The sequence below is a fragment of the Panthera pardus genome, unplaced genomic scaffold (assembly GCF_024362965.1).
Source record: "Panthera pardus isolate Hobbes unplaced genomic scaffold, ASM2436296v1 HiC_scaffold_20, whole genome shotgun sequence".
In the NCBI taxonomy this organism is placed as follows: domain Eukaryota; kingdom Metazoa; phylum Chordata; class Mammalia; order Carnivora; family Felidae; genus Panthera; species Panthera pardus.
In genome coordinates, this window is record NW_026526766.1 from 43,362,438 (window position 1) to 43,389,455 (window position 27,018).

Here is a 27,018-nt window from a genome sequence, read left to right on the forward strand (position 1 = left end):
TCAACATACCTGATTCTTATTACTGACCTTATTGTTTTGGGCATCAAATATTAAGCTTGAAATTCAGACTCACCTTGATAGGCACCGGAGGCAATCATAGTAATGCTCACCTCACACGTGGACACACATAGGTGCATGCCCACCTCTCCTTCTCCCCTGAACACAGCCTTCACACTTTAACCTGTCTGACTCCCCATCTGCCTTCCCACAGATCCTCCCCGAGTCCCCACACAGTTGGAAGACATCAGGGCCTTGCTTTCAGCCACTGGACCGAACCTTCCTTCAGTGCTGACATCTCCTCTGGGAGCACAGCTGGTCCTGGATCCTGGGAATTCTGCTCTCCTTGGTGAGTCCAATTCTCTGGAACGTTGGGCAGAAATCCAGGGCTGGACAGGATTTATGGATGGGTGACTGCTTGCAGGTGGGAGGGAGGCAGCAGTAGGGGGTAGCCAACAGGAAATCACTAAATTGCCTACAGAATCCAGACTCACCAGTGGAAACTTGGCTGACTTTCCATGTGAGGTGAGTGCAGATCTTAGTCTGGACTCTAGCTTGTCTAGATTCCAACATGGCTCCTTTCTGAATCCTCTTGGGCTGATGCCACAGTCCAGATCCTCTCAATCAGATTGACTCACTCAACAGTAAATAGCAAAGCAGTAAAAATAGCTCCTCCACCCCCCTCTCCCCTTGCCAACCATGCCTCAGTATGCCCCCATGACCCTCTCACAACTAAACTAGAGCTATAATCAGCTTTCAAGAAGAAAAAGCTAGACAATTCTATTTAGGCCAGCCGTCTGTAGGTAGGGCCCAAAACCAACCCAGATGGGCTCCTCCAAAGCAAGTGTTTAAATAACTTTACCAAGTACAACTTCCCTGACACCTGTCATTGGGAACCTTCACCAAGTTATTGCCCATACGGCTGGTGCCCTCTGGTAGCAGAGAAGTATTGCAAAGGCATCCTGCCCTGGGCCCTTCACACCAGAAACATGGAGATGCCACAGGAACCTCTACACTCCAGTCATGACCTCTGGAGATGGTCACGGTGGAAAAGAAGAATTATCTTCCATCAAAGGCCTGGGAAAAAAAACAGGTCTACAAAATGGGGGACATCCTCATGCTAATTCTTTGTGGCCCCAAATGTTGATAATGGTGACTATGGTAATGGTGACTTTGGCTCAAAGTTGAAAGTTTCTCTATTCTCATCCCCACCAATTAGCAAGGAACAGGAAGCCAAAGCGTTCCTAATCATATTGGTGATTGCTTATCAACATGGCCACAGGGACTGATATCTCTAGGATGACAACACAGGAAGATTACCTTCGGTTCTTATCATCTAAAATTAACAAAGAATGCTCATAGCATATGACCACGTGGCAAAAGCTTACAATTTTTTTATTTCTGATCTTACCTTAAGAATAAGACACAGATGCAATGACAAGTAGCCCTGTTTCCTGTAAGTTACACAAGCGTGGCATTGAGCTTTTCTACATCGTGTTGATCAGAATTCATAGAAGTTTCAAATTGCTTTTTTGTTGGCTTATAAATGGTAAATTTGTTCTAAATGTGAGCATAGTAAACTTTTTTTATTTTAGACTCATCACTATAAGAAATTGTCATAACTATTAATCATAGCCCAGTCACTAGCAGAGTGCACAGCAATTGTTTATTTTCAAGTTTCAACAACCTTGGGACACTCAGGTGCCAGTCAGCATGCTGGAAAAATTAACCTGCTCATATTTTTCCATGATAGTTTTACTTTCTTTCTCCCTTATTCTGGAATAATATTTTGTCTCAATGTTGTCATTAGCAATAAGAATTTATTGTGCTTTATGCGGCTGCATTCCCTTGCTAGTCTATAGTGCTTTGTTACCTTAGACTGGTATTTAAATCTAACAGTTAAGAGACACCTTAACACCCTAGTTCACATCCAAACTGCTCCATTTGAATGAGACAGTGAGTCAGTAACCATAAAGGCCCTGAATGTAACTTCTTGGGCAACACGGACTCTAGCAGCGAATGTTGATGTCGTGCCAGCACTATAGAAGTAAGAGGGATCTACATGGAATTGTGGAGATGAATTAAGAAATGACGTCAGGTATCAAGACTCTGAAAAGTAGGTCAATTGAAACATTCCAGGGCCTAGATCTGTTGGTCAAATTGCTCTTATTTAGACTAGTTTCCATCCCTGGCTCCTCTTGGTGGCCCTTTTAGACCAGAGTGTGTGTTCTGGGTACAAAAATAGGTCAGGGAGGCAATTCTGTGTAGCGCTGCTGAGAACTCTGAATGGCAAACAGTGTCAAAGACTGTTATTAGACTAAGGAAACAGATTTACTGTGTGGGAAATGGGGACAGATCTTTAGAGGGCTTTAAGTAGGAAAATGATATAGTAAAAGTAATATTTGACAGACTTAATCTGATATTCTGTAAGAGTAACCAATAGTGGGAGCAATTCAAGGAAGAAATCCTATTTTGAGAGTAACAGATGTTCTAGACCGGGATGGAAATATGTGGCAAAGATACTGTTAACTGCCCCTGCCACAACCTACACATTTCCAATCAAACATGACATTCTTTTTCATCAGCCCAGGTGCTGCCTTGGAATTCATTTTAACATTCCCACCAAGCATGGTGGCAGTTGCTATATAGGATGAAAGTCATTTGTCAACCCTGTTGTATCCAGTAAACAGTGACATTCCTGTATTCGGTGTATGTATTTCTACTATCTATCAGACCGGTTGTCTGCATCAGATTCAGAGAACTTCGTGATTCTGTGGCATACGGACAATAACTCATGGACCTTGATTCTCATGTTTTCATGGCAGAAGGAAAAAAGGGAAATGTGAGGTTTTTCAGAGCCATATATCAGAGCTAACTCTTCTTGGTTAAGACTCAAGTGTTGAGATTCCCAGTGGGTGGGCTATTCCAATAATGACTATTTTAGTTGACAGACACTCTGGCATTGACCCCACTTCAAGCCACTGCTGGAATTTTCAAGAAGGAATGTTGATTGAGCAACATGTGCATGGGCCTATGTGGGACTCACTTTCCATAACTGTAAGTGAAGACTTGGGACCAGTGAGTCTCTGTTGCTCTCACACCCTTTGTTGTATGACACAGACTTAGAAAATGCCCAGTGGAGGCTCAGCCATGCAGAGTGGACCCAACCCAAACAGATTCATTGTCCTAGGCAAGACGGGTGCTGATTTTCTTTGCCCTTATTTTACAGCTGTCCTTTGTGCTGGGAGGCCTGAACTGTGCCAACTGCTGTGTATGGAGGGCAAGGCCCATGCCACCCCTTTTAGTGGTCCAGGTCTGGGTCCTGGGGCTCCAATTTTAGAGCAGCAGCATCTCAGGCCGCCCTGCAGCACCTACACCTTTTGGCAGCCTTCTGTTAAAAATTTTTTTGGTTGCTAAGACTCAAAATTAATATTTCTCACAGTATTATTTATAAGGCATTAGCATTGGTATTTTGCAAAAAAAAAAAAATAACTTTTATTGGACTTTCCCTTAGAAGAGCAATATATTTTCATTGTAGAACAATTAAAAATAGAAGCAAAAATAAAAAACTAAAAATTGTCTATAATTGCCTAGCCCAGATAAAACGAGTACAAATATCTTTTTCCAGCCATTAATATACACATCATACATACCTTTTGTCTACAATGAACTCATGCTCTATATGCTGCTTGCAACTTTTTTCACTAACTGGTATATAGCAATTATCTTTCCATGTCTCTATGCTTCTATAGTTTTAATTTTGAGGGCTGTTTTGGTAGGAGGTATCATACATTCAACCAACTCTCTAATGTTGAACTTTTAGATTCCTTGCAATCTTTTGCTAATATAAAAACATAGATGTGGTGAATATTCTTATTCTTAAAATGTTTGTGTACACCTCTTGGCATAAATTTCTAGAAGTGGAATTATTATGTCAAGTTTTGTATATTTTAGTTTTTGCTCTTTTCAAATTGCCCTCCAAAAAAGCGTTATCTATTTATATGTGCACAGCACAATGTGAGAATTCTCACTTCCCTAAAATATCATCAACAGTATATATGACCAAGAGTTTTTACATTTACCATTTAAATTGGTAAATACACAATAGTATAAAATACAATATGAAAATTATGCCATTTAAAATTTTTATTTACGATGTTTAAAAATTCTTGGTTTTAATGTTTATTAATCATTTGCATTCATTTATGAGTTGCCTGTTCAGGTCCTTTTCCATTGATTGATAGAAATCTATCTTACTTTAATGATTTGTAAGACACAATACATATTTATATATGTTTGACATATATTTGACATAAAAGTTTTTAACAGCCTTAATGAGAGATAATTGGCATTGGTATAAATAAATACAACACATTTTAAGTCTAAAATTTGATGTTTTGATACACAGATAAATCCATGAAACCATCACTGCTGTCAACATAATGAACATACTCATCATCCCCAAAAGTTACTTTTATAAAATCATGCCTTCACACCTTTGCCCCACCCCTCGTCTACCCCCAGCAACCACTGATCTGCTCTCAGTATAGATCAGATTATATTTCTAGAATGTTTTATAAAAGGACCCATACCGCAGGGAGAATGGCTTCTTTTGCCCAGGGTAATTATTTTGGCATTCATCCATATTGTAACATGCAACAGTGCATCTTTTTGTCAACTAGTGTTCCGTTGTACACATAGACTATAGTTGGTTTAATCGCCCACTTGTTGAGGAACAGAATGGTCATTTCCCATTTCTGGTTGCTACAAGTGAAAATGCTGTAAGTATTCATGTACCCTTCTTTCTGTGGACACACACTTTCATCTTTCTTGATTAAACACCTAAAAGTGAAAGGGCTGCATCATATAGTAGGTGTTTGTTCAACATTTTAAGAAACAGCCAGACTGTTTTTTAAAACAGTTGTACTACTTTACATTCCTGCTGGCAGTATCTGGCATTTCTAGTTTCTCCACGTCCTAGGCAACACAGACTACAGTTAGTCTTTAATTTGAGACCTTCTACTGGGTCTGTAGTGGTTTCCCATTGTGGTTTTAATTTGTATTTCCCTAATAGCTAATAATGTTGAGCATCTTTTCTTGTGCTATTTGCCATCCTGATTTCTTCTTTGGTGAAGTGTCTATTCAGTTTTCTTACCTTTTTTTTTTAATTGGGTTGTTTGTTTATTGAATTTTGAGAGTTCTCCATATACCTTAAAGGCAAGTCTTTTATTAGATATATAATTTTCAAATATCTTGTCCCAGTCAGTGGATGTCTTTATTACTCTTTTAGTGTTTTTCAAAGAGCAGAAGATTTTAATTTTGATGAAGTCCCACCTATTTTTTTTTTATTTTATAGATGGTTTTTTTGCAGTTATATTTAAGAAATTTATCTACTTCAGGGTCCCAAAGATTTTCTTCCATGTTTTCTTCCAGAAGATTTATATCGATATTGTATGGATTTAGGTTTTACAGTTAGGTCTATCATTTCTTTTGAGTTTGTTTTTACCAAGGGTGTGAGGTATATACTGAAGTTCATTCTTATGCATATGGTTACCCAACTTGTTCCACTACCATTTGTTGAAAAGATTATTCTTTCTCCACCCAATTGCCTTGGCACCTTTGTGGAAAATCAGTTGTCATTATATGTGTGGGTATATTTCCAGACCATTCTGTTTCAGTGATATATTTGTCTCTTTACATCAATACCACATTCTACCCAACACCCTATGAATCATGAGGTTTTCCAGTCTGGCTGATAGGAACAGGTGCTATTCTGTACCCTGTGTGAGCCCCAGAAGCTGCTACCTCTAATTCTTTCCCTTTTCCCTGCCTCTGGTAGTTCTTCACAGGCATGCACTGATGTGGATTCTATTGAATATGCAAGGCGGACCTTCTGCAGATTTCTGGAATTCATTTATTCATTCGATCTCTCTCTCTCTCTCTCTCTCTCTCTCTCTCTCTCTCTCTCTCTCTCTCTCTCTCTCCAGTTCTCTCTTCTCTGATAGTCCATTCTGTAAACTCAAGCCACCTTGATCTCCTGTGCTTTCAGCTCCCTCTCCTAAACTCAGGAGTCCACTGGGCTACACATAGGTTTTCCTGTGTTGCAGCCTGGAAACCCTCCCCAGCACTGAAGCTGGGGAAACATAGGGCTTACCTTGTTTTATTTCCTATTTCTCAGGGATCAGTGACATTCATTGCCTAATATTCTGAAAACCACTGCTTTATACATTTTGTTCATTTTTTAATATTTTAAGCAGGAAAGTAAATTCATTCTTTTACTCCATTTTGCTAGGAAAGAGGCATACATATATGTGCAAGATATGTGTGTGTGTGTGTATATATATATATATATATATATATATATATATATATATATATGAGTGCTTGTAGATGTATACACACACACACGTATATATTATGTGTATGTTTTAAATATTTGCCTAGACTAAGCTGATACCCAAATTTTGCAATCACATTCTAGAAGTATTACATAAGCACTTTTAAGAGATAATGTTTTACAGGTTTGGCAAACTATAGTCTCCAGGCCGAATCTAGGTCACTACCTATTTTTATAAAGTTTTATTGTCACACAGCCACACCCATTTATTTACCTTTGTATTGTCTATGGCTTCTTTCATACCATAATGGCCGAGTCAAATGCTTGTGACAGAAACCATATGGCCTAGAAGACATATGCCATATGCGGTGCCCAAGTCAGAGACAGTCCTCCTGACCTCTCTACTGGAAACTCATGTTAGGCTAGTCCCACAGAGCCAAACAGCACAGCCTTTTCTCATACCTTGTGATTTACCAAGAGAAGAGCGATTTAGGCATTCCAACCTGGGTTTGCAAAGTAAAGTTTTTCCAGGAAAGAAATCATTGTGCCTGGCCGTTCTCCCCAGCCAGGGCTCAAGGGTCACAGCCAACACACACAGTAGCATCTCAGCAGCGTCAACATGCTCCCCAGGGCCCTGCATGGTAACAGCCCCACCTCTCAGAGCCCTTCCATCCCTGGAGAAGCCAGACAGGGAGGCCAAGGGCCACACACCACAGCCAGGCAGTGGTGTTTTCCTTCTGGCCACCTGAGACAGGCCTGCCCATTTTCTTCTCTGTTCATTTGAAGTGCCCAGAATTGCACAGCCTGGCTGGTATAGATGCAGTTCCTACAAATCCTACCACGTCAACAAGGGAGCTGTAGCTGGAATATATGGGACCCAGGTCTGGAGCCTAAGGTGGAGTTTATATTGTTCTCATACAAACCCCTGAAGGTAGGAGGATGTTTCAGAAAATAGTTGAGTAAATATTAATGTTCGAAGTTGAAAGCCTTGGTAAAGGGCCTAAGAAGGGACTATCTCAAAGATAGATCAATTTGCTCCTTGAATAAATATTTGATGAGTGCCTATTATGTGCCAGCCACTGTGCTAGGGCCAGGGACACACAGTAAATAAGATAAATCTAGCTCTCATTCATTCAAGAAAAATTTATTGAGCATTTCCTATGCATTAGGCACTAATCTAGATCTGAAGAAACAGTAATGAAGCACATTAACATGTGCCCTCATGTGGTCTGAATTCTAGCAGGGGCACTTCGAGTCTGGTAGGGAAAGTAATTCAAGTAGGAAGACTGTGATCAAAAGAGTAAGAACTGGTGCTTTGGGGACACTTGAGGAGGGGATATTTGCGCTGGGATTGGAAGAGAGGCTGGAAGTTATGAGAGAGCATTCCAGTCAGAGGAGTTCCAGAGCATTTCAAGGCAGAGGAACCAGCAGAGGTTCTAAAGCAAGAAAGCCTAGAGTATTTGAGTAAGTGTCACAGCCATAACTAAGGGCAGAGTGGCCTCAGATGAAGCTAAAGAGAGAGGCAAGAGCAAGTTTCTGGCACTCTGTGAGCCCTGGTAAGACTTTCACACTCTGCACTAAATGCAGTGGGAAGTCTCTGAATGGTTTAAAAGCAGGAGAGAGACATCATCTCATTTGTGTTTTTAAAAGCTTGTTCTGGTTACTGTGAAGGGGATAGGTTCTAGGGAAGAGACTAGATGGAGTCCACCATTCAGGTAGTATTCCAGGTAAGAGATAATGACAGGTCAGAGTAGAGAGCTGGAGAGAATGGAAAGAAGTGAACTAATTCAGGGACATGTAGGACATAACACTGATAGGACATGGCAGATAGGTTAACATGGGAGGTGGGGGTGGGCAATAGTAATCCATACAATTCTCAGTAAAGCTCATGTACCTCCTATGTGATGATGACACATTTCAGACCACTCAAGTCAACATGTTGGAATAAAAGGGAGAGCTACCTAGGTGTGTGACTGCAGAGAGCATTGGTGTGAAGAGAAGGACAGTCAAAGCTTCTGTTACTAAATCCTGGTTCATTTCCTTAACACGCCTGTCCAGTTTCCATTCAATGCTGGGCCTTGTGCCCTCTCCCAGCCTTGGAGGATCTCAGAAGCAGTAGGAAAGAGAGAAAAGTCAGCCACGTGTGAGAAAATCTCTGAAGAGTTGCAAAAAAAAAGTCAGGGGAGTGAGGACCCCTTCTCTGGTGAAGGAAAATCAGCAGGCTTCAGAGAATTGTTCAAACTCAGTCTTAAATGATGAGTAAAAGCATTCCAAGCACTGAGGCAATAGACACATACCTACTGAGTTCCTTCTGTGTTCTGGGGCACCATTGAAGGCACTGGGGATGTAGCAGGGAACAAAATAAAAATCCTTTCTCTCACATAGCTTTCATTGTACTAAGGGAAATAGAAAATAAACACAATGACGTAAATGACACAGTATATTAGAAGGTATGGAAAGTGGAGTATATTAGATAAGTGCTATGGAAAAAAAATAGAGCAAGAAAGATGGAAAGTGCTGATATGGGAACAAGGATGCAATTTTAAATTAGATTGGCAGGAGAAGGCTCACAAAGAAAGTAATCTTTGAGCAAAGACTTGAATGTGAGCTATTGAGCCTTGCATACATCTGGAAGAAAAGAAGAGGGGAGATGAGGGGAGAAAAGGGAAGGAAAGGGGAGAGGAGGGAAAGCTGTGGAAAAGCCAGTGTGGAGTCTTTGAGGCAGGGACATGCCTAGTGTGTTCAAGGAACAACAAAGAGGCTAGTGTGGTGTTGCCGGAATGGAGTCATCGGGGTTGTGTGTGAGAGAGAGAAGATCAGAGACGTAACAAGGCTGAGGGCAAATTGTGTAAGGCCTTGTAAATGGTCATGTTAAAATAACAGTGAGAGAAAAAAACTATAAATGCCCAAATTTATAAACAGACTCAATATCGCATTGAGCATCATGGGCTTTTCCAGGATTAGGCAAGGGCAGGCAGAAGTGATTTCTTTTATTGGAAACCATGCAGCCAGCTGAATGTTATATAGCTGACTCTAGTAAAACAGAGGTTTATCAGGCTGGCTCTGGTACAAGCCAATATTGCTGACTTAATTTGACTCACATGTGTTGGGCACCTGCTACATCTACCTGGCTCTGAGCTGGGCTTCTACAGGCACGTGCCTGGCCATTTCTTTCATCAAGGAAGAGGTTCCCAATTGCACGAGAGTCACTGAGAAGTTAAAAAAAAAAAAAATGTCCTAGGGGCACCTGGGTGGCTCAGCCAGTTAAGCATCCAACTTCGGCTCAGATCATGATCTCATGGCTCATGAGTTTGAGGCCCCGGTTGGGCTTTCTGCTGTCAGTGCAGAGCCTGCTTCAGGATCCTCTGTCTCCCTTCTCTTTGCCCCCACCCCTGCACACGTGCACTCTATCTCAAAAACTAATAAACATTTAAAACCTAAAAAATGTCCTACCTGAGACCAATTAATACAGAATTTCTGGGGGTGGGGGTAGACATCAGTCCTTTTGAAAACTGATTCTCAGAGCTTGAATGGACTTTAAAAGTCACTTCTGCAAACCTTTCTACTCATGTAGAGACTGATATGGGAAAATGGGAGGCTTTATCATTTAGAAAATTTTAAACTGGTATTCAAGCCTCCTTGCTATTCAGACCTACCCTCTACATTTATCCTTCCATCTTATTCCTATCTCAAATGATTCCTCCATTCCAATCAAAATGTTCCCTAGTAATTGCCATGGCTTTGAGCTTTCCTTGCCTGGAATACCCTCCCCTGCCCCTTCATTTCCGGCTGTATCCTAGAAGTCTTCAAGGCACAGTTCAAGCCATTCTGTGAAACCTTCTTGCAGTGCTCCAGCCTGAACTGATCTCTCCTGCTGACCTCCTGAGGCATCTACTCCAGACCAGGGTTGGGCAAACTTTTTCTGTAAAGGACCAGATAGGAAGGAAGTACTTTATGTATTGAGAGCCATAAGACGCCTATCGCAAGGACTCAACTCTAAGGTGTAAACAGCCATAGACCGTAAGAAACAAATGAGTGTAGCTGTGGTCCAATAAAAGTTGATTTCCAAGTATCCAGACCATAGCTGAATAGTCAACCCCTGCTCTAGACCCCTGATAGGACACTGAGCTTTCCACATTTTCTATTATTAAAGGTATTTCTCATTTGTGTCAGGTCTCCCAACTAGATTCTAGGTCCTGAAGAGAAAAGAGGCTGTCTAAATAGTCTCAGGTGATTTAAAACAGTGTTAGGTAGGGGCACCTGGGTGGCTCAGTTAAGCGTCTGACTTTGGCTCAGGTCATGATCTCATGGTATGTGGGTTTGAGCCCCGCTTCGGGCTCTGTGCTGACAGTTCAGAGCCTAGAGCCTGCTTTGGATTCTGTGTCTCCCTCTCTCTCTGCTCCTCCCTCATTCATGCTCTGCCTCTATCTCTCAAAAATAAATAAAAGTTAAAAAAAATTTTTTTAAACAGGGTTAGGTAGCAGGGCCTTGGCTGAGAAATCCTCTTGAGTCATTTCCATCTCATTTCTATTACAATTATAACTTTATCATCTGTCCCACATACTTCCACCCTCGCCCCACCCTGTACACTTCCTGATTATTCTGGTACAGACTGGATCGAGCACTTCCTGCACCCCATTATGAGGCAATTCACACAGCAACAGTCAGTGAGTACCCTCGGCCACATCTGTTGGGAAACCACTTTTCATATGATTGTTTGGAAAACTAAGATCATCACTGTTTCCTCTCTAAAGATAGTTATGGGAACAGCAAGTTCTGATGGCCAAAAGTTAGGTAAAAAATTAATCCACAATGGGGGACCACCCCATCAGAAATTACAGACATGGCAAACAAAAGTGATGCAGAGAAAAAAATAGGAGAGGGCTAGCATACTTAATGAGGAGAAGGATAGAAGAGGAATTTATCCTGACCCTTTTTGAAGAGACATGAGTTGGCATCTGTTTCCTCATTTATATGGAAAGCCTGAGGTTTTATGTCACAAGGAAAATGCTTTTGATTTCCTATAGCTTTGCCCACAAAAAGAATATGCTTTGCTATTAAGAAGAAAGGTCAGCATTTGTGGTTGTTATGGCACATGCTTATGCACTTTTGTCTTTTCTTTTTAATAAAATCCAAAGTAGAGAATAGAGACCCCATAGGGACTGCAGGAAGCTCTGTAGCACATATACTATAAAACTGAATCAGTATTTCAGAGGGCATTTATGAGGAAGCCACAGGAAGGAGCACTGTGGTTCTTTAGATTGGAGTGAACATCCATAAATTTAAAAAGACACCAGAGCATAAGTGACACTTAAAATAGTTGGACACAGAAAGCGAGGCAGTAAATCTCCCTGCCTGGCCACTGTTCCAAGCCACAGCAAGCATCCAGGCACGAGCTTATTTTAAGACTCCAATAGTCAGGAAATGGGGACCTTGAGAAACTTACACTTGCCCCTGCCCTTTCCTGGCACAAGGACACAGTTCGCAGACCCATCTGCCCTCCCCGCCATGTTTAACAGGAATGACGTGAATGAGTCGGATGTCCCAGAAATAGACTGGTATTGAAAGTCCATCAGTGGGAAAATGAGGAACTCTCCACTTTACCTAATAAATCCTTCCTCAACCCCGAACTGGCTTTTGAAAATACTGACTCTGGTTCCATGCCTTCCTGCATCTATGTGGTCTAGAGGCAGTTTTACATCGTGCCCAGAGGCAGATGGTGGAAGGGAAGACAGGATCATGAACCTAAGGCCCCCTGCCTTTGTTCCCATCCTACCTTGTACAGTGAAGAGCACAGGGGTAGTGCCTCAGTTAGAAGACCTGTTACCAAATCCTCAGTTATAAATAATTGTCTTAGTCCATTCAGGCTACTATAACAAATGCTACAGAATGGCAGAAATTTACTTCTCAGTTCTGGAAACAGGAAGGCAAGAATCACGGTGCCTGCGTGGTCATATTCTGGTGAAAACCCTCTTCCTGGTTCATAGCCAGCACCTTCTTGGTGTGTTCTCACAAAGTGGAAGGGGCTAGGGATGGATCTCCATAGTCTCTGACCTTTCCATGAGACTGCCACCCTTATGATTTATACACTCCCGAAGGTCCTCTGTCCTAATACCATCACACTGAGCATTAGGATTTCGGCACATGAATTAGGGAGGGGGGACACTAACATTCAGAACATAGCAATAATGCCCATCTTGCAGAATTAATTATGATAAAGGTTAAGTGAAATCATATCATATGCAACCTGCCCAGTTTAATCTTGGTACAAAGTGGATACTAACGTATGTTAATTTCTTGCCTCTATCCTTTGCTTCCCTTTGAATCTATGAACCAAGAAGTCCGTTCTCTTCTTCACTGTGGTCTGGCACAAGTTCTTCCTTATAGGATCAGAGTTTGTTGCCATTTTGAGCGTACATCACTGGCTAAAAATCATTCAGGGTTCATTCTATGCCACATGCTGGGTTGGAACAGACAAGCACAATGTAGGCCCCCTGACATCCAGAAACTTCTTATCTAGTTAGAACATATCAACACAGAAGGAATGATAAGAAAGCAGTAGAAGTTGACGAGGAGAAAGAATAAAAAGCACTGAATGGTTGCTCTGTGAACTTGGAATAAAAGACCAAGGTTTCAGTTCTCTTTTGAAAGTTCTATTCCCATCTATCCACCTCAGTCCCATGCTCTGTGTTGGTGCCCTTCACATGCACATTGGAGTTTGCACAGCACAGTGGTTAGGAGTGCAGACTTGGTCAGAATGCCTGGCTCGGCTGCATGGTAACAGCTGTATGACCCTGAGCAAGTTCTGGAAGTTCTCTCTGCCTTTGACTGTAAAATGGAGGTAATAACTGCATATACCTCCAGGGCTTTTGAAAGGAGTAAATGAGGTAATACGTATAAAGTGCTTACAATGGTGCTTTGGCACACAGTAAATGCTCAGCTAATGCTAGTCATTAGTATCTTGGCAGTACACGCTCTTGCCCCAGCCCTCCTCTTCTTGAAGTGGGAGAACCAAGAAACTTAAGAATGCCCTGGGGATACTGTATTATATACCTGAAAGTTGCTAAGAGAGGAAATCTTAACCGGTCTTCCACAAAACAGAAATGGTAATTATGTGAGGTGATGGAGGGGTTAGCTATGGTGGTAATCATTTTGCAATAAACAAGGGTGTCAAATCAACACGTGTTGTACAACTTAAACAAGGTTATATGTCAATTATATCTCGATAAAGCTGGAAAAGGTAGGGGAGTGGGGGAGAATGCCCTTAGGGGCCAAGTCCTGAAGGCAGAGATAACCTACCTTTCAACTAACTTACCCATTTTATGCTGTTCATTTTTCCTTTATATATTTACTAGCTAATTTATATATTTACTAATTTAACATACTTTTTGGTCAGGTTCCCTCAGACAATTTCAGCCTATCTCAGATAAATTAAGCAAGAAAAAGGGAAGGGCTTTTGCCCACTACTGAAGCAAAAGGATGAAAAGGGTGTGAACTTTGGAATAGGACTTGAACAATGGTTAAGTCACATAACCTTTATGGGCCTTCCTTTCTCATGAGTAAAATGGGTTGATAACCCATCTCTGAGGACCGATTTGAGAGTCAAATGAAATTAAATATGTAAAAAATTTTTGTAAACTCTATAAAGTACTCTATGAGCCCTGATCCTGGGGCTAGAGGTAAGGATGGAGGTAAAGGTGGGATTTCTAGAACCCCAAAGAGAAGGCAGAATCTCAGGGATTCTGGACTATTTGTGAAGACCCTAGCTTCCAGCCGAGAGCAGTTTCCTTACCTGTTTCTCTTTGCTACTGGAATGTAGATTGCATTGTTGTTTTTTTAACCCTTGGGAGACTGTTGCTGATAAAATATAGAGGACTCAAAGCACCCGAGCTGACTTCATGGAGAAGTGGGACCTGAGCAGCACCAGGACTTACGGGATTAGACAGGCCAAGAAAGGGACACATATGTGAGTTAGGCATCCCTTATGAGAGACAGGGAGTAGTATAAAGCAGAAGACACAGTCCTATTCTACATCTATGGGCTTGGCCCATGGAGTACAGATGCCTGGACTCACTTGTTGTTTTTTGAGACAGAATGGAATGGAATGGAATCAAAACTCAGCCAGGACCTTGTCTCATATCAGTCACCTGTTGCCACTTGTAGGAGCTTGCAATCTTTTATCTTTTTGTGTGTTATGCCTGCTGTGTTCAGGAAAAGTTTGGAAAAGCAGAGTTTGGAAAATATTAGGGAAATCAAGTTTGTTTAGCCTCTTACCAGAATTAGCTTCAGTTTCTTTTGTGAAGCAGAATTATCACCCGGCTTCTGCTTTGTAGTACCTTTTTCTCTCCTGAATAAGAAGTCATTCCCAACACACACACATACTCCTTAACTTCTTGTTACTCATGGATATTGGCCTTAACACTAAAATTTGAGGGCTTCCTTTGACTTTAAGGCTCTTATAGCTTTAGACCAAAAAAAAGCAGCCCATTTAATTGTTCTTTGCTCTTGAAAGGAAAACAAAAAAGAGGAAGGTAGTTTTCTTGAGAGCATCAGTTTTAATGTCCCCTTTTATGTCAAAAAAGTACTTTCTAGATACATAAGAAACTGGGAACACTGGTGCCCTGTGAGGAGAGGAACCATGTAGCTGGGGAAAGTTGAGGGGGAAATGAGAGGGAGAATTTCAACATTCCATTTAGTTACCCTTCAAAATTTTGAATCATATGAAGTATTTCGAAGTATATGTATTAACTATTCAAGAATAAATGAATAAAATCTGGGCTGGAAACCTAGCACAATTCCACAAATATTTCATACACCTCCACTCTATGCCAAGAATTCCACATCTTGGGGCCCTGGGTGGCTCAGTCATTTGAGTGTCTGACTCTTGATTTCGGCTCAGGTCATGATCTCACAGTTTTGGGGATCAAGCCCCACATCAAGCTGCACACTGACAGCACAGAGCCTGCTTGGGATTCTCTCTTTCCCTCTCTCTCTGCCCCTCCCCCACTCACACTCTTCCTCTGTTTCTCTCTCCCTCTCTCAAATAAAAAAAAAAGAATTCCACATCTTGATCATCACTCAGCCTATGCTCTAGGTCTCCCATTCTATGGATACACAGGACAAACAACTTGAGAAAACATCCTCCATTTGCTGGTAGAAAGGAGAGCAAGGCAGTGAGTCAGAATCACATTTCAGCTCCCTTAAAATCCTAATGAGGTTACACACTGGTATAGTTGGGTTCTGGTTTTGTTTCAGTGTTCTCATGGGTCGTCTGAGAGAGATTTTGCCAGGATATCCCCATGGTAGGAGCACACGTAGCATTCCTAAATATAGAAGAGGATTTGCACCATCTCTGAAAACCTACTCAGCTAAAAAGAATTTTGTTGACCATTTGCTGTTCCCTATCCACTACAGCCTGTCAGAGCAAATCTTAGAAAGTAGGTTCAGTCCAAAGGGAAGAAATGATGACAATAATAATTGTACTCTTATTCTAGAAACATAAGCTAGTAAGATGTCTGTATCTGTTTAAAAGTTTAACCTCTCTTTTGTCATTCACCTTTCCTACTTTATCTCTGAAAGGTACGTAGAAAGACAGGTTTCATTCCAAAATCATCATTCTGTCAAGAACGTTTTTATGTGAAAATCCATTATGATTATGGAATTCTCCATTTCTCTGCGGGCAGTGCCAGCCCAGAAATAATGAGCTCCCTGTGTCTTTTGTTGCCAGGAGATAAGACCAAAAATTCATTCAAGGCCCTTTCTGGAGCATGGCAGGGACCGTCGTGTCTAATGTGTGACTCTTTGAAATGGTATCAACAGAGAGAAGCCGGCACAAGCTTGTCTGTTGTCCTGCCAGCTTCCTGAGCCCAGGAGAAGAATTTAGGCCCAGAAGAAAATGACCACAGTGTTCCTATATGAACAATAAAGACTGCACCCCCTCTTAATTATTTTCCTTGTAATCCTGCTATTCTCAACTTTAATGAACTTTTGCGGTATCTCAGATCCTTGCTCAAAGCCATGCTTCAGGGAGTGACTCATCACAGTTAGCTCTGAATGTAAGTCAGGAACATAGAGAGGGCCTCGAGATTTGGGGGAAGATTCTTCTTCTAAGCACACTGAAATCATTCATAAAATGGTGGAGTTAGAGAGAAAATATGATACAAAGTGAAATTGGAGGCAAAAATAAAACAAAACTTTTGTTTAGAAGTCTTTACAAACTTTTAACTATAAGCTTTTTATATTCAATAAAGCAAAAAACACATCCCATTCCATGACTTTTGAAGGATTTTCCCTCCTTTCTCCACCCAGATTGTCCTCTGAAAATGTCTATTTATCCATTAAACACTACAGACAAAACCTGTAACATAATAACTTTGTTTTATTCAAATGCTGCTATTTTTCCTCAAATCTTTAAAAGTACTTAAAATCTGATGAAACGTATGAGAAATGAAGCTCCAACAACCCCATGTTCTCAACCGTCAGCAATTTTACTGCTTTGGGTGCTGGTGTTTATCAATCCCCCAGTCCTCTAAATCCTAAGGCCTTGGCAGATAGAGGTTTTTCTCCCACACCTGTTGTTCTATTTCTTGATTTGGTATAAGAATTGCTTTTTTCATTACCATACTGTTATTTTGACATAATCTCCATTTCACAAAAAAGTTGGAAGTATAACATAAAGAATTTTTTCTACCTGGTCCGAATGAGTTGACAGCACAATACCCCATCACCCAGTGTACATTTCCTTCACGTTGTGGCAGGTGTCCCAATAATGTCCTTAACAGCAAAAGAATCTGTCCCGAATCCCATGCTGCATTTAGTTTTCATGGCTCTTAAGTCTTCTTCAATCTGGAACAGCTCCTCAGGCTCCCTTGACTTTCATGACCTTAACCATTTTGAAGATTATGGGACTGTTATTTTAAAATATGTTCCTCAATTTGGATTTGTCTCAGGTTTCCTCATGATTAGATTCAAGTTATGCATCTCTGGCAGAAACATCACAGAAGTGATGCTGAACTCTTCCCATTACACCCGATCACATGATCATGATTGCCATTGTACCACTACGGTTCATGTTAATTCCAATCACTTGTTTAAGGTGGTATCTGCCAGGCTTTTTCATTCTAAAGTTTCCCTTTTTGCCCTTGTAATATGTATTTTGTGAAGAGATGCTTTGAGACTATGTTAAATATTCTGTTCCTCATTTAACACTCAATTGATTCATTTACTTATTTATATCTGCATGGACTCACAGATTCCTGTCTTATTGAATGGGCTATAATCTATTGCTAACCTGTTTTACTTTTATGCAAGAAATTTCTCAGATTCAGTCATTTAGAGCCTCTTTAAGGTGATTCCTGTACCCTTTGATATGTCCATATGAATCTTTGATAATTTCTTACTCTCTGTCTCATCTTGAAATTTACCTGCTCTAGCCTTGGAGAATTGATATTTAGAAACCCAGATCTCTGACCCAGGTCTGTTCATTGCTTTTGGAGTATCACTGCTCTCAGTCCTTCTCAGTGCAGAGAAATGAAAACTGTCTACCTGTCTGTCTATCTATCTATACATATACACACGTGCAAACACATTTGTTTTATTTCTATGTCTGTATATTGGGATTCATGAGTCCTTCCTTACATCTCCAACTATTGTCCAACACCACAGTATTTATTCTGTTTTTTACCCTTTCAATATTTGCAATTATCCGTCTCCCACTACCCTTAATATATATACTTATTTAATCAAACCCTCTCAGTATAATCTATCACCACTGTCTCTACCCCCCACAGTTGTGGTCTTTATCCCACTCAGGGTCTGACACCCCTCACCAAGCCATCACCACAATCCTCAGGTAGATGCCCTCTTCACCCTGCTCAGGCCTAGTGCCCCACTCTGGTCTACCATGACTTCCCGCCTCCTCCCTATGAATGCTGCTGCCTTCTTTGGCTTCACCTGGTGGCTTTTAGACTTAATTGTTTAAGAGGGGAAAACGGAAAGAAATGGCTGGTGTAAGAATTTCTGAACAGAAACCAAATTGCTTCCAGGCTTGAAAGCTAGAGGGTAAAACAGGTAGAGAACAAAAGGGGGCTCTGGACAGTACCTCGTCTTTGTATTCTGTGTTGCAGGAAGGATCTGCTTGGCCAGATCACTGGTGACCACCCTCTAAGCCAGGCACTTTTTATAACATCAAGTCTTATGTAGCCAGGGAGTACTAGCATGTTTTATGTTTCTGGATTTGAATAAGAGAATGCTATCATTGGTACCTTTTCCAGCCCTGCTCTCTAAGTCTAATTTTTTTATTTTATTTTTTTTTTAGAAGCTCTTATCCTGGGGACCATGAGCTTTAAGAGGCTGTAAGCTCCCTAGCATATGTGCAAACCTACTTTTCTCTAATAAAACTTTCTTCAGATTCTCAAAGATATCCATGACCCAGCAACTAATGACTTGCTATACATTAAAAGCTCAAAAATAGATTCAATCTTACTAGTAAATAAATGCAAATAATAATTAGACAATATTAATTAACTATGAGGAGACTGGCAAAGATGAAAAACATTTACAAAATCTGTATTAGTTTCCTATTGCTGCTATAACAAATTTCCCCAAATTTAGTGGCTTAAAACAACACAAATTTATTCTTTTATGGTTGTAGAGGCCAGAAGTCTGAAATGGGTCTTATTTGGCTAAAATCAAGATCAGCCAGGCTGTGTTCCTTCTGGAGTCTCTATAGGAAAATCCATTTCTTTACCTATTCCAGCACCTAGAAGTTACTTACATCCTTTGGCCCTCTTCCATCTGCAAGGCCAACATCTAGCAACTTCTTCACATCTCTCTCTGACTTTGGCCCACTTCCTTTCCCATTATAAGGACTCTTATGATTACATTGTGCCCACCTGAATAATCCAGGATAATCTTCCCTTTCACGATCCTTTCAAGATCCTTTCTTAATCACATCTGCAAAGCCTCTTTTGCCATGCAAGGTAACATACTCATAGGTTTCAGGGATTAGGATGTGATTATCCTTGGAAGATCATTATTCTGCCTACCAACCACAATATCCAATAATCAGTTGGCATTTACCGTCATCCATTGTTGCCCAAGGCATAAATTAGAATAACATTTCTGGAGGCAATATATTTTTTTTTAATTTTTTTTTTCAACGTTTTTTATTTATTTTTGGGACAGAGAGAGACAGAGCATGAACGGGGGAGGGGCAGAGAGAGAGGGAGACACAGAATCGGAAACAGGCTCCAGGCTCCGAGCCATCAGCCCAGAGCCTGACGCGGGGCTTGAACTCACGGACCGCGAGATCGTGACCTGGCTGAAGTCGGACGCTTAACCGACTGCGCCACCCAGGCGCCCCGAGGCAATATATTTTTAAATGATGCTTATTGATCTAGCAATGCTACCTCAGTAATGTAACCTAAGAGATATCTGGATGCAAAGATTATATATACTAAGAAAGTTATTATACCTTAGTTTATATTAATGGAAAATTGGAAACAACGTAATTATGTATAGAGAATTGATTAAACAAAATTTCTGATGCATTCACACATAGAATCTTAAGCAGCAATTTAAAAGAAAGATGTAGACCTATATTCATTGATGAGACTGAGATTTATCAACCTATTCAGTGATATATGTGCACATGTATGATTAGAAGAAACAACATTCATACGATTAGGATTGTTTTATTCTTTTTTTTTTTTTAATATTTATTTATTTTAGAGAGAGTAGCACAAGCGTGGGATGGGCAGAGAGAGGGAGAGAGAAAATCCCAAGCAGGTTCCTTGCTGTTAGCATGGAGCCTGACCTGGGGTTCAGTCTCATAAACTGTGAGATCATGACCTAAGCTGAAATCAAGGGTCAGGTGTTTAACCAACCAAGCCATCCAGGCGCCCCAGGATTATTTTATTCTTATATTTATCTGAACTTCTAACCTATAATGAACATGCACTGGATTTTCTTTAAAACAATTAATTGAGCCTGTTACATAGCAAAGGAGGTATTGAATTCATCTTTATTCTCTTGTGAAAATGGTAGTTGTCTGTAGAGGTAAAAATACATCCTGCACAGGCATTTAGTGGTTTTACTACACTGTGTGGTTCTTAGCATACAGAAACTCTAATGATCTCATACGCTAGACCAGAGTTGGCCCTTCGGCCAAGTCTAGGCTACCACCTATTTGTAATTGAGGTTTTAGTTGGGCACAGCTATGCCCATTTAATTCCCTTTTCATTTATTTATTGTCTGTGGCTGCTTTCAAGTTATAGTGGCAGAGTTGAGTAGTTGTGACAGAGACCATATGGACCACAAAGTCCAAAATATGTATTGTGCGGCCTTTAAAAAAAAAAATTGCCCACTCTCACTCTAGACTTTCTTATCAACAATGACAAAAACATCTTTCTACTGCTTAGTTTTTAAGAAATTATTTTGACAAAGAGATAGCAATGTGTGGGCACCTTATTGTAAACACTTCTCTTTCAGTCCAACCCTGCAAAATCATAATCCAAAAATGCATTTTAGGAGAAAAAAAAGTCTCCTTACTATAGGAAGAGTTATTTCTTTCCCTATTTCCTGGTATTTCCCAGCTTTAGTCTTTAGAAAGCTCTAGGAGCCAAACAGTAGTGGAATGCTAATTGCACCTTTTAACGTGGAGTGTAGGTACCCGGTGAGGTTACTGAATAACAGGCATTACCTATCCCCATGGTACGTGTTTTTGCTCTCCCCAAGCCTGGATCTTTAGCCTTTCATATCTCTACTGTCCTTGGAATGCCTTTGAGAAGCTCAGTGGGAACATTAGTTCTCACTTCCAGCAGTTGTATAGAGATTAGGCAAATAGCCCTGTTTCCTCTCCCATTCTAGACCCTCTACTTTCACCTGATGTGAGTGCTTGGAGAATAGGAAAGCCCATAAAGAATGAATTCAATCAATAAGTTCTCTGTTCCCAGCAAAGCATCATGCCCTCTGCCTCACTCAGGGCTACTTTGCCTAGAATCCCAAGTTCCCTAAGGAGACTGCATTGGTTTTAGGGTCTCTAAGTCCAGGTGATTCTTTCCAAGGTCAGATTTGCCCCGAGGGTCTGAACTTACCACCTCAACCTTAAATCACCAGGGAGCACACTAAATGTTCCAAGGGAGTCTCTGCACTGTAGAGGACCAAGGCAGATCTGAGAACCAAACGCAACGAGGATTAGAATCCAAAACAAATCAGTATCAGAAATGTATGTTGCCAGACAAAGAGCAGGCATTTGGACAGCCACTCTCTGCTCTTTAGATCCGTGTCCCATTTCCGTGATGGCTTTTTCAGTCAGGGTTGTAGGTTTCTGACCTCCTCTTCATAGGACACCTCTATTTCTGGGCCCTTCACAAACTACACACTCTTCCGGCTTGGCTGCCAAAGGCCAGACATCACCTGCCAGAACATATTATGACACCAGCAGAGTTAGCCAGCAGCATTCTTGCAAACACTCACCACCAGATCCCTCCCATCTCTCTCCTTTCTCCCTCCACATGGCTCCCATCCCTGCTTCAGCCCGCCTGCTTAACCCTCCCCTTATTCACCTCAGTCACACTGTTTATTATTTTCTTTACTTTGTTGAGGAGTTTCTGGAGTCTCAAGACCCAGGAGGCTTATGTGGGAATAATAAATTCAGGCAAGGTCTTCATGCTCCCCCAGCAGCCCCACCCCTACCACTCACCCTGGAAATGCTCCCCCAGCAGCCCCACCCCTACCGCTCACCCTGGAATCCCTCGTCAGCAGTTACTCCTTCCTGTGACTTGCCGCTGAACTCTGTGGTGTGCCCCAGTCAGGCCTCTGAGGATACCTGCTATGAATATTAGCCATTCTTCACATCCACTGCTGTTCTGTGGCTTTGGTTCAGCAGAGGAGAACTGAAATGGGGTGTGTACGGGGCTGTGAGCGAAGGCTCTTTTCTTGCGTGTGTGGGTTTTTATTTATTTTGCAAAGACTCTGGCCCATAAGCGAGCCAAACCTAGGCTGAGTTCACGAAGGCATGTTGGCTCTGAGCTGCTGCTGGCTTTTGTTTTTTTCCCCAGCCTAATCTGGATGTTTTCTAGCTGGCCTCTCCGTTGGCTGGCGTGAGGGGGTGAGGACGGCTATATTCCGCAAGGGAAGAGGATATTCATAGAGTCTGAAACCATCATTTCTCACAGCAGTAGCACCTAGATTATTACAGAGGACTTCTTGAAAGCCCTGAAATATTGTCCCCATTTGGGCCAAATGTGAAATATCAGTCTCATTCCTTACACAATCTAGACTTGGTGGGTGTAACCTTTAAACACACACAGAGAGGGGGGTTCAGACGTGGGACCCTCCTCAAAAGTATGGTATGGCCCAAGCAAGATCCACATTCTGGGCTTCATTAAAAGGCCATCTCATCAGTGGACTGAAACTCCCTTCCTCTGCTCCAGACAGCCTCCAGCCAGGCCTCCTCTGGGGTCACCCCAGTCTTTCCTCCTGCAGGCCTGGTAGCACCTGCCAGCAGCCTGAGGGTAGAGTCAACCAGGGACTTATAAACCCAGAAATTTGAAACTTTAAAAAAATGCTGATGTGTTTTTAAAGGTGCGTTTCATGCCAAGAGCCTGCTGGCAGAGAAGGACACATGGGAACTCTGTGTATTATCCACTTTAGATAGTTTCAATCCCCGTCAACACTAATGTGAATTTAAAGAGATTGGACCAGTTTCCAAACCCCCACCCCCAGGTAGCCCAGTCAACCCTGGATAAGCATGTTGTTCAGCAGTGCCAAACTCTAACTTAGACAATGCAATTATATTTTCATAGCTGAGACTCTGTACGTATGGACATCATAAATGGCAATCACCTTCCTTACCTGTAAGAGAATAATCAGATCCTAAGGTACTGGCTGAGGGCAGTAGCCAAGCAATAACCAAACCATTTTGGAGAAGGCAAGGCTTTAATCAAGTCATAAATCTGGACGGAGCTACTTTTCATGCTGAGAAATATATCAAGTTCTTGTACCAGATGCCCAAGAGCATGGAGACATTAGCATACCCCCTGCCAGTGGAAACCCAAAGCCTGCCCTAGGGGTAAAAAGACATTTGGGGAATGGAAAATGGGCTTGTATAGTTCCTTTTCTTCCAGGAATGTTTTAAAGTTAGTTTTCTTTGGGCAAATGTACATGGGAATAGTCTTGGCCTGCTTATTCGACCAGCTTATTGGGAGGTCCCAAAAATCGGAGTGAAAATTAAAGTTGTGTGTCTTCCCCCACAGCCTTCTGGGGTCCAGCTGACAAATGGGGAGTAAGGAACTGAGTTTTTTCCGATATGAATTAATCATGTCTTTCAGCCTACTGCCTGGTGCCAGTTCCCACCCATTCTATGCTGCTTTAGAGACCATCTCTCAAACTCCAGGGAACACCAAACCTGAAAGGAGCAGCCAGAAAATGTGGCGAGGCGGCCTCTCTGCTCTGGTCCGTCACCCCACGGCCTTAGAGTGAGGCCAGTGCGCACCGTATACCACGCGCAGCATGGAGATCCCTCCATAAATTTAAATGGCTGAGCATTTTCCAGTTTTGTAAAATTAAATTAAGGAAAGGACTCCCAGACTGACTCCACCAAGTGCCAAGTTTCATCCCAGCACACATCATTTTTATAGTAAGTTTTAACTCCGTGAAAAATACAGGATTATAATGGAAATGCTGACAGGCCCAGAGCCAGCTCATGAAGTAATAATGCCACGTCTTTAATATTTTTACACAGCACGTCCTAATCTGCCACAGCTTTCTTTGCCTTTAGATAGTGGTTAAATAAATGAAACCCTCCAGAGCACTACTTTTTTCTCCTCCTCTTTTAGACCGTGTCTTCCATTTTCAAACCATTGTTTCTTCTGGGCCTCTTTCAGTCTATTTCAGTTTTTGCTCTATACAATTGGTTTATCAAGCTCAGGTGCCTTTTTCTGAACTATTTGGCTGCCGAGGGAGGAGAGATGGAAGAATTTGCACCCTGAACTCTTGCCTTCTTCTCATGAAGGCTAAGAGCTCATGGCATTCAACTCTGGATATGTGTCTCCCTCAGGTGATGAGCAGCTGACAAATGCCCGAGTTGGCTTCATCCATCCTACAAGGAAGCCCATAAATTGAGCTGCTTGCCTCTCTCTCAGCTGACCAGAAATCCTACTGGTTTCCAGCCCTTCAATTCAATGAAAATATCCACTAAGTAATGACCATCATGAGTTCAGAGCTTCGTTCTAGACAGGTGCCTCAAAGGCAGTCCTATCTCCCCATCTTTAAGGTAAACCAGCATCTTCCAAAGGGTGCAAAGAAGTGGAAGCCAGGGCCACCAGGCCTCCCAGTTTTCTTCCCCCATGTTTTCCTCGTCTGTTGAATCAACCTGTTTCCCTGAGTGGGGCTACTTCAGTTGCAGAAACCAATGTGAAATAGACAAAGATGAAGAAAGTCAGTGAGGTCAATTTGACTTAATCAGGGATGTCAACTAGTGGCAGGTTACAGCTAAACGGACTCCCAGAGGATGCAATTTCATATTTAATTTGATTTTCTTACTGTGCACCTCTCCCTCATTCTAAACTTTTATCACTCTCCAGTTAATGTATTTTTTAAAAAAAATAGTAGGTGAAACTAGGAGGAAAAACCCTCACACATGTATGAATCACACCTGGCTTTGGCTCAATTTAGAGCCACAGTAGACCTAGGAATGGAGGCCTAAAGGCAATATTTTCTTTCACTGGTTGAAAAGGATTGATAGAGAGAGGCTTTCTGCTGCCAGAACTCTCATTAGCTAGGCAGGCTTCCCAAGCACTGCTTCCTCCTCAGACACCTAACCAACTCAAGACCTGTAATAACGGAGGTCTGAGGAAAGAGAGCACTGTCATTCCCTGCTGATTGACTGTTTCCTGGCGTAGGCGTTGCAGTCGGGAGGACAGAAATGGTCAACGTTCATGTGTCCGGGAGGGAAACAGAAAAGGAGATGCTAGCCCCTGCATGAAACATTGTCAACATCCTCACTGAATCAGAGGGGGCAGGGGAGTGGTTCATTACGTGGTCTCTCTGGAGGTGTGGAACACGTTAGCCCATGATTTTGGTGTCCTTGTAAAATGGCACACAGAGAGATTGCTCACCTTCAAAAAATGATTGATACCTCTTTTACTTTAGCAAATGAGAAATGTCCGTGACAGAAAGGAACCCCTGTTACAAGCCAGGTTTTCTCATTAGCAGTGAAACATGGATAATTATTCACTGGGAACATACACTGTGGGAATTCATGTTAGATTTCTTATTTTGACTATTGCGGTGGGCAAACCTCAGAGACCACTGTGTACGCATAGAGACATGCACATAAATATGTACATAAAAGCACAGAGGCCTGCATCACACGTGTTCTGGGGAGGATACCACTTCTGGATACAAAGTAAGTCTTTAAAGAGAATGAGAAAAGCATTGAAAGACAGATTAGTGATGGAAAAGGCAGATGGCCAGAAATTTTGTTCATTGGCTTTAGTTATAATTAGTTTATTTTGGTCTTGACTTTCCCTTTACCTTTGAAAGCAGACTTCCCTAATACCATTTTCAATGCATGGTGAGTAGTCACACTTACTAGAAGTACGTTCTCTCTGGTCACTGTACAGATGTGAAGGAAAACACAATAACCTATATAGCAGGACACTGGCCCTGTAAAGGAAAGAATATTTAGGACTGTCATAGTTAGGATATGCATTCAACAACCTATAACAAAGAGCCAAAAATCACAGTCAGCAGGACAGGAGTGTATTTCTATCTCACTTGGCAGTCCAGAGGAAGGCATTCCAAAGATGGTCTGACAACCTACCATGTCATCTAGGGACCCAGACCAAAAAAAAAAATTTACACTCCTATCACCGGGACATCCAACACCTGGGCCAAGATGATTCACTCCACATACATGAAGGATAGAGGAAGGGGGAACAAGAGCAAGCACTTTTCTTTTAAAGACATGTCCCAGGCAGTGTATACATCACTTTCCCCCTCATTTCACCGAAGGCAATCATATGTCCTATACCTTATTGCAAAGGGGGATGGGAAATGTCTCCCTAACTGAAATTCAGGGGTTCTTTTACTCCAAGGAAAGGACAGTTATGATAGGATCACTAGCACTTTCTGCCATACAGAGCAACTGAACCAAAGTTGTGGGAATCAAGGGTGATAGAAGTACAAATGAAAGTGACCTCTGACTTCAACAGGGCTAAATGAACGAAGGTGAACCTATGAGCAGGAATTTGTAAGTTGGGCAGGTTATAAAGCGTTTGAGGAAAGATCTGAAAGTAGCGGCTGGAACAGTAAATTTTTTTAATGTGTTAAACCCTTACAGAAAAAACATAGAATGAGCAGAATATGTGAAAAGCAACTCTTTGGGGGGCACCTGGGTGACTCAGTCAGTTGAGCGTTAGACTTCAGCTCGGGTCATGATCTCACAGTTCGTGGGTTCGAGCCCTGCGTCGGGCTCTGTGTTGACAGCTCAGAGCCTGAAGCCTGCTTCCGATTCTGTCTCCCTCCCTCTCTGCCCCTCCCCCACTCGTGCTCTGGTCTCTCTCTGTCTCTCAAAAATAAATTAAAAAAAGAAAAGCAACTCTGGACGCTGAGTTGCTCATGCTGATCGATGATTTAGACAACAGAAATATGTGTTTTTTTCCTTTTTATTAGGGGTA

At 41.7% G+C, this 27,018-nt stretch overlaps 1 protein-coding gene across 7 annotated transcripts in view; it reads left to right on the top strand.

The window, feature by feature from the left end:
• The window catches only part of ADAMTSL1 (ADAMTS like 1), an 873,125-nt gene that overhangs the window by 803,358 nt on the left and 42,749 nt on the right, over positions 1–27,018 (top strand). For 5 of the 7 annotated variants that reach the window (XM_019415409.2, XM_053907972.1, XM_019415408.2 and 2 more), the window contains one exon: positions 212–346. In XM_019415409.2, the coding sequence (XP_019270954.2) occupies positions 212–346 (135 nt within the window). Of the gene's footprint in view, positions 1–211; positions 347–2,941; positions 3,212–16,061; positions 16,530–27,018 lie in introns of those variants that run through there. The other 2 variants (XM_053907974.1, XM_053907973.1) reach the window with 2 other exon arrangements.